We start from the raw sequence: 8,146 nt of genomic DNA on the forward strand, positions 1-8,146 counted from the left end.
TCCACCTTCTCTTTGTGCCTCTGTTTGGATAATCTGGGGATTTGTGCTGCTGAATGTTGTCATTTTGCCACAAACTGGGTGACCTTAGAGTCCCCAGAGGGACTCCAAAGCTGCCCAGGGTCTTGCTTGGAGCAAGCTGCTCTTGTGGAAGGTGTCCATGGAACTGGACAGTCTTTAAGGTCCCTTCCAACCCAAACTATTCTGGGGTTCTGTGAAAACAAACTTCAGCATGATCTGATGTGATTAATGAAAAGAGTTTTCAGCTGACATAAATTTCATAGTGACCTCTAAGTTATTTCAGCCTTTGCGTAGACTTGAATTTACTATTTACATAAGCATTGTCTTAAATCTACTGCATTTAGAAACTTAGTTTAATTTCAGGTAATAGGTTTTCTTTTGTATAGTTACATGTGAAAAACTTCTTTTTAAGGAACTTCTTAAAAATTCATTATGTTTTAAAGAGGATGGGGGTAACTTATCAGTGTGACTTTGCAATTTGATATTTCTTCTGATTATAGAAAAAAAATTCTTTGTAGTAAGTATGAATTTTTACCTTTCTGAATTAGTGGCAAAGGAGGAAGCCCTGCCTTCAGCCCTTCCCATCCACTGCTGCCTTTGAGGCAAAAGCAACAAAAATCTTTACAGGGAGAAGACAGTCCTGGTAAGTCTGCCTTGAATTTGCCTTTCAACAAACAATGACTGTCAATGTCAATAAAATAATTAATTAAAATATAAGGTAATTTCTGTAAATGATTCAGAATTGAATTAATCTGCAGTAACACAAGTGGGTGAGCATGTTGAGTTTCAGTGGATTTTAATTTTTTTCGGGCTTTGACTGTGTCTGGTGGCAGCTGCAGCAAATCTGTTTTCTGCTGCCATCTGTTGGGGAAGGAGTTGACTCTGTTTCTCTTTGCTATTAAATGAGGCAAATGTGCTGGTTTAAAGAGCATTTCTAAACTATTACCAATTAAAAACCTTCTCAGGCCATCGGCATCGTTCGAATTCTCTGACCCGCGTTGATGGGCAGCCACGAGGGGCAGTTCTGGCATGGCCAGAGAAGAAACCCAGGTAATCATTTGTTACAGCATTGCTTGAGGAAATGATACTGGGACAATTTGATTGTGGTAATGTGGTATCACTGCCCTAGAACTGCACTGACAGTCACTTAATTTTGTTTTCTCCTTATGTGCACTTTCAGAGCTGACTGATTTTAGATTTGCAATTGAAAATTCGTTAGCCGTGATTTTCAGCAAGTGCTCTTGAAAATGGAAGTTTCTGAAGTTGCTGCTTGGTATTGCTGGTCACTCGTGGTACAGGATGCATTTTAAAAATAAAACAACTATTTTAGCTCTCTGTATCATGGTCTTTATTTCAACAAATTGTACCTTGTCGTGCTTGAGTGTCAGTAGATTCTTCTTATCTTTTTTAGGCCTCTGTCTCAGCCAACACCATTTGCTCTTCATCATTCTGCCAGTACTGATGTGGACCCTGGCTCTGGTGACAGCATTAGCCTGGCCAGGTCCATCAGCAAGGACAGTCTTGCTTCCAACATTGTCAATGTAACCCCCAAAAATCAGCCCCACCCTCCATCGGTGAAAGCTAATGGGAAGAGTTTGCTGAACAATGTAGAAATGGAGGATGAAGATGAAGAGCTCATTGCCATCATCAGATCTGAAGAAAGGCCAAACCGTGGTGACCCTGAGGTGCAGAATGCAGCAGCCAGGGTGCCCAGCCTAGTGGCCACAGCGTGGTCTCCAAAAACAAACAGTGACCCTGCGGACAGCAAAGCTGAGAGTTTTTACCTGGAGCCTTTAATGCCTGCAGTCCTGAAACCAGCCAAGGAAAAACAGGTCATCAATAAAGAGGATGAGTGTGGGGAGGGGAAACAGAGGAGTTTTGTAACCAAGAGGTTAAATGAAGGACACTTGTCTTTGATCCGCAAGAAAGCCGCGAGCAGTCATGGTGAGCATGACCTCAATAGGACTTTTACTCCCATTTCTAGCTCTGATTTCACTCCAGTTGCAGATGCCAGTCCTGCAGATGCAATGGCCCTGGGGGAAGCAGGTATAGAAGCTTCCAGACCTTTGGCTAGTAGCAGTTTAGATCCTTCCTCTCAGGAGCTATCCACTGGAGGATTCTTTCTTCATGCTGCTAAAGCTGATGATGAGGTAACAAGTAAAGTCAATGTGAGTTATGGGAAAGGTCTCGGCCTGCACGTTCAGGATACAACCTGGACCATGGTGAGACAAGACTCAGAGCCAGATCTCCTGGACATGGAAGATGCTGACCAGGATTTGGTGGCCATAGACAACCATCCTATAGTCACTAAGTACATTGGTGAGGAGGAGTCTGCCAAGCTGCAGGAGGACATGAAGGTGAAGGAGCACGAGGACAAGGACGATGCCAGCGGGCGCTCCAGCCCCTGCCTGAGCACCATCTCCCAGGTGAGCAGCGTGTCCATGGCCAGCGGCAGTGTCCGCATGACCAGCTTTGCAGAGAGGAAGCTGCAGAGGCTCAACAGCTACGAGACCAAGTCCAGCACCAGCAGCTCCCAAAAAACCACCCCAGATGGGTCAGAAAGCTGCCCAGCACCACTGACCACGTGGAAACAGAAGCGAGAGCAGAGCCCCAACAGGCAGAACAAAGACAATGTGAATCTTTTAGCTTCAGAGCTGGTGCAGCTCCACATGCAGCTGGAAGAGAAGCGCAGGGCCATAGAGGCTCAGAAGAAGAAGATGGAAGCCTTATCAGCAAGGCAGAGACTAAAATTGGGCAAGGCAGCTTTCCTGCATGTTGTTAAAAAAGGGAAGTCTCCTGATGGTCCACAACCTCTTAAACCAGAACATTTTGCGAAAGAATATTCCCGGCACAATGGGGAAGATTTAGATGAAGTTTCTTTGGGTTCCAAATCTGAGGAGTTTCTTGTGAAAGAGGAGGAGAGAGAAGAAATGCTCAATGATTCTCAAGAAGTAGCAAAAAAAATGCAGGAAAGCCTGGCTTTTGCTGAACAACACAAACCAAAAGACCCTGCTGCTATACACGATCTGGAAAAAAGTAAAATTATTTCTGTTGCCCTCCTAGAAGACAACGTGACTGAAGCAGATATAAATGAATGTGATCTTTCCATCGAGAAGCTGAATGAAACAATCAGCACCCTGCAGCAGGCCATCTTAAAGATATCCCAGCAGCAGGAGCTGCTCATGAAATCTCCAACAGTGCCATCCCCAGGAACCAGAAGTAACTCTCAGGACCAAAAGGTGAAACCTTCAATTCATTTTGTTGAGCCCCTGTCTCCAACTGGAATGAACAGCCTGCGGAAGCCGCCGCGCCTCGGCCAAGGAAGGACTCCCCGGCCAGGAAGGCCTTCAGAGCTGAAAGTCCCTAAGGACAGGCAGCAGAACTCAGCACGTGTTAAAACCCCAACTCCCAGCCTAGAAAACCTTCCACATTTGAGACCTTTCCCACCCAACAGCTTGGCAAAGACACCCACAGAAGTGGGACTGGAAAGCAGCCCTGACCATGGGAGTGGTTCCCAAGAGAAGTGTTTCTTTGATACCTATAGACTTCATGATGAGAGCAATCAAAGGGCACTTGTTCTTTCCACCTCCAAAGATGCAAATATTCTGTCTGAAATGAGCAAAGAGGTGAATAGCAGCTTCAAGGAAACAGGGTTGAATTCTTCTGATGGCTCAGGAAAAGAAAATGTCCCAGTGGATGAGCCCCTGCGAAGCAAGGCCAATCTCATTGAAGTAGATTTGTCTGATTTAAAAGCTCCAGATGAAGGAGAACTTGAAAACCAGGATAGCTCCACGGATATGATTAGTGAAGGTGATCAGAAGTCTGGTGTGGGTTTTTTCTTCAAGGTAAATGTGTTACCTTTCTCTCTTTGGTTCCTGTTACACACTCACCCAGCATTAGAACTGGTGTTTCCCAGGCTCCTAAAGGAGCACAGCCCTAATTGGTTGCAATATTTGAATATAAAAAAGCTGCAGTGGAAAACAATTACTTCTGGAAAAAGAGAGAGATCAGCTCTCAAAACATTTAGTGTCCTAATTTGTGCTTAGCAATGATTATTGTCAGTACCACAAATGTGCTGACATGATACTTTCTCTTTTAATTTCTCTTTCAAGAAAGTCAAACTAGTCTCAGTCTCAGGGAATTTAACTTTTGGGGTCTTTGTAGTGTGATTAATTTGGACTGATTGTCATTCACTGGGATTATTTGTGGCGTCCATCCTGGCCCACATCATAGCTGCACTGTACTTTGCAGGTCTAGAAGGTTTTGTGATAATTTAAGATATTTTAAACCAAGTCAGAGTAAGATGAGCCCCTTTTTTCTCCTAACAGACATAAGGGAACACTAAAACTCTCTCTTAATATTTTCTTGAACAATAAGAGGATTTGATTCACACTCATCAATTCTAAAAATGGAAAGATTTCCGAAAGTAATAGTTTTTCTTCAGATTTTCCTGGAATCATCAGCAATCTTGTGATGTCCAGCTTAATATACTGTCCACTATTCCTTAAATTTTCCATCCCTTTGTGTTTTTCAGGATGAACAGAAAGCAGAGGACGAGCTGGCCAAGAAACGGGCGGCGTTCCTCCTGAAACAGCAGCGCAAGGCTGAGGAGGCACGGCTGCGGAAGCAGCAGCTGGAGGCTGAGGTGGAGCAGAAAAGGGATGAGGCTCGGTAATGATGCACAGCAAAGAATTTCTCTGTATTTCAAGGTCAGGAGGCTGCTCCATGCTGAATGCACTGTCCTTGTGTTCTGTGGCAGCCGCAAAGCTGAGGAGGACCGGATACGGAAAGAAGAGGAGAAGGCTCGGCGAGAGCTTATCAAGCAAGAATATCTGAGGAAAAAACAGCAGCAAATTTTGGAGGAGCAAGGGCTTGGGAAGCCCAAATCCAAGCCCAAAAAACCCAGGCCAAAGTCGGTCCATCGTGAGGAATCTTACAGTGATTCAGGCACCAAGTGTTCTTCTACACGTAAGGATTGGCTTTGTTTGCTCCCTCTGAGTTTCCAATCTGCTGTCACCAAATGTGTTTGACATTTTCTCTCCTGTTTTGTAGCTGATAATTTGAGCAGTGCTCAGTCTGGTTCCAGTCTGTCTTTGGCCTCAGCAGCAACAACTGAGCCTGAAAGTGTTCACTCTGGTGGCACTCCCTCGCAGAGGTACAGCCAGCTTCTCTTGGGTTTCTCTGTCCCGGGCAATGAAACAGATTTGGGCTTCAGTGCTGTTTGCTTCACCTCACTGGCAGAGCAGCACAATCAGCATTGCTGAATTCATCTGGTTTATGTGGCTACAAACGTGTAATTTTGTTTTGTTTCTCCCAGAGGAGTCAGAATTTTGCTTTGATTTCTAGCAAGGAGGATCTGACTGTTCTGGGGAGGAAAAGGGAGAATATTCTGTTCCGTTCAGGGACAGCAGCATTTATGTGAGATTACAGGGCCAAACCCCAAAACCTTGGCATGTAATTTTTTATTTATTTTCCTCCCAGAGTTGAATCAATGGAGTCCTTACCCATTCTGAGCAGAAATCCCAGCAGAAACACAGAGAGAGACTGGGAGAATGCTTCCACAGCATCTTCTATTGCTTCAGTGGCAGAATACACAGGTGCCTGCTTTGTTTTAGTTTAGTTGCTTTTGTTTAGTTTGTTTTATTCATTTATTATGAATACCAGGTCAGGAAAACCTGTGATGTGTTTCATGTTATTTCTGAGAAGTTGTCAAGTGTATTTTGTTCTGTTTAATATCTCAAAAAGTAAGTCATTTTAGAAAAATAATGAGGGGTTTTTTTCTTTTTTTTGCTTTGGATGAAAATCTTAGCTTTGATAAGTGTAAGGCAGATAATTTTGACTTCTTTATCTTCCTTAGGTCCAAAATTATTTAAGGAACCCAGCAGCAAATCCAACAAACCCATTATTCACAATGCTATATCTCACTGCTGTCTTGCTGGAAAAGTGAATGAACCACATAAGAACTCAATATTAGAGGTAAACATTAAAATTATTAATGCACTCTCAATCACATGGGTCTGTAATGCTGATTCCATAGCCCCACTGCTGTGCAGTGTGAATTTCATTTCCTATACTGTGGCTGTCGAGAGCATTTTTTGCTTTCCCCATGGAAAACACGATCCCGTATTTACTGTGTATTTACTGGGAACTCTGTACTTAGAGTTCTGCTTTTAGGTTCATAAAGGGACTGGAAAATTCTGGTAAGAGGAGCAACTCTTCAGCTTAAAGCTTGGCATGGTTGTCCCAGTGAACAGCCCCTGTACCTGGTTGTTTTTGCTGCAGGAGCTGGAGAAATGTGATGCCAACCACTACATCATCCTGTTCCGCGACGCCGGCTGCCAGTTCCGAGCACTTTACTGCTACTACCCCGACACGGAGGAGATCTACAAGCTCACTGGGACAGGGCCAAAGAGCATCACCAAGAAAATGATTGATAAACTCTATAAGTACAGCTCGGACCGAAAACAGTTTAACGTGATCCCAGCCAAAACCATGTCTGTGAGCGTGGATGCTCTCACCATCCACAACCACTTGTGGCAGGCCAAGCGACCCGCGGTGCCAAAGAAGGGCCAGACTCGGAAATGACACCCAGCTCCTGGGGAGAAGGTTGGCTCACTGGGATTGCATTGACAGAAGACATGTTTACCATTTTCCTCCAGTTTGGTATGAAATGTGCAGAACCATAGACATTTTTTAAGAAGCTTCGGGACAGAGAACCGTGGATGCAAGTTCTTGAGGATGAAGGAACGTTGCCAGTGTTTTTTATGAATGATGAATCTGCTGTTACACCCAATGCTAACTACTGTGGCTTTCAGCTGACGAGGGACTGTGCATGTAGCAAGATCTTGAACAAGTGGATTTCCTTTTACTTGAAGCTTTTCATCGGTACAAATTGGGAATAATTTAATTCTCTTTCCTCTCCACCTCATTCCCTCCTTTTTCCTGGCATTCTTAAAAGTTGGCAAGCTCCGAACTTAGGCAGAAGGATTGAACAGATCTTGGGTGAAGTGCTTTGGGTTTGGTTTGGTTTTTTAAACAGTCTTTAGGGAAATCTTCCTTTCAATCCTTTTTGAGGAACTGTTGAATACATCCAGTTGTTGTACTGTACCTACTGCCAACGTAAGTCCAGCTCTCAGATTTCTGATAAAAGCCCCAACTTGTGCTGCTCAGAACAGAGTTTACTTGCAGGATCTGTGTAGGATAAGCATTGCAAGGATTGCAAAAAAAGCCAGTCTTTTTCTAAAAAAAAAAAACAAATATAAAAAATTGTTCACAAATGTAAAGATCTCTGGAATACAATCATGAATAGGCATAACAGGTGCTACTAGCTGGAATGTGCCTGCCTGAAACTTGAGGCAAGCTGAATGGAGCCCAGTGATTACTGATTTCAGTTTCAGGTAGTGTCCTAAAGATTTGTTTGCTTTAATAAAGGTGGATGCTGGTAGGTATAGAACATTTCCACTCTGAGCACGCTACTCCTGTACAATGGTGCACTTAATGATCACAGATTTTAATGTTTTTATTACATCATGAAATGTAATTCTACTTTCTTTGTCCTGTCTTTATTCTGAATGAGCAGCATGCTCTACAATGAAGAGTGTGTTATGTTTTTTATTTTGGGTGATATATTAATATATATTGATTTGTTTTTCTCATTTGAAAGCAATTTTTAAACAGAGACATTTGCATTTGTTTCAAAAGCCCAAATAAGTCGAATGGCTTGGATTTCTTTTCATGTTGAAATATTAAATCTTGAGTTATGACCTTAAAAGTCTTTGTGTTTCAGCAGATTAAATTTTTGTCTGTGGTAACAGGGTACATTTGCAGTTCCTTTTTTTTTTTTTTTTTGGTTTTTTGGTTTTTTGTTTTTATTTTTAACCACTCCCATGTCTCATTCTTGGCCCCATCTGGTTCCCAAGCAGGTTTCTGTAGCTATTCCCTAATTAATTTAATCTGCTAACGAGCTCCTGCTCCCTGGGTTTGACACTTCCTACCTGCAGCTCCTGTAGGTTCCGACGTGGGTTTGCACATGTTTACTTTTCTTTGAAGTGTTACTTGAATTTGTGTCTCTCGAGTGCAGAAGGCCCTGCCCGTCCTCGAGAGGAACTGAGCTCTAGATCTCTAAATC

General features: G+C 43.2%; 1 protein-coding gene across 3 annotated transcripts in view; it reads left to right on the forward strand.

Annotated features, from left to right (window-relative positions):
- Nucleotides 1–7,836, forward strand: part of CAMSAP1 (calmodulin regulated spectrin associated protein 1) — a 32,062-nt gene extending 24,226 nt beyond the window's left edge. For all 3 annotated transcript variants that reach the window (XM_066562587.1, XM_066562588.1, XM_066562589.1), the window contains 9 exons: nt 567–661; nt 984–1,068; nt 1,430–3,863; nt 4,553–4,689; nt 4,778–4,986; nt 5,071–5,173; nt 5,500–5,615; nt 5,876–5,994; nt 6,301–7,836. In XM_066562587.1, the coding sequence (XP_066418684.1) occupies nt 567–661; nt 984–1,068; nt 1,430–3,863; nt 4,553–4,689; nt 4,778–4,986; nt 5,071–5,173; nt 5,500–5,615; nt 5,876–5,994; nt 6,301–6,603 (3,601 nt within the window). In that variant the 3' untranslated portion in view covers nt 6,604–7,836. The remainder of the gene's footprint in view (nt 1–566; nt 662–983; nt 1,069–1,429; nt 3,864–4,552; nt 4,690–4,777; nt 4,987–5,070; nt 5,174–5,499; nt 5,616–5,875; nt 5,995–6,300) is intronic.
- The last annotated feature ends 310 nt before the right edge of the window (nt 7,837–8,146 follow it).

This window comes from Molothrus aeneus, chromosome 19 (genome assembly GCF_037042795.1).
Source record: "Molothrus aeneus isolate 106 chromosome 19, BPBGC_Maene_1.0, whole genome shotgun sequence".
Classification (NCBI taxonomy): domain Eukaryota; kingdom Metazoa; phylum Chordata; class Aves; order Passeriformes; family Icteridae; genus Molothrus; species Molothrus aeneus.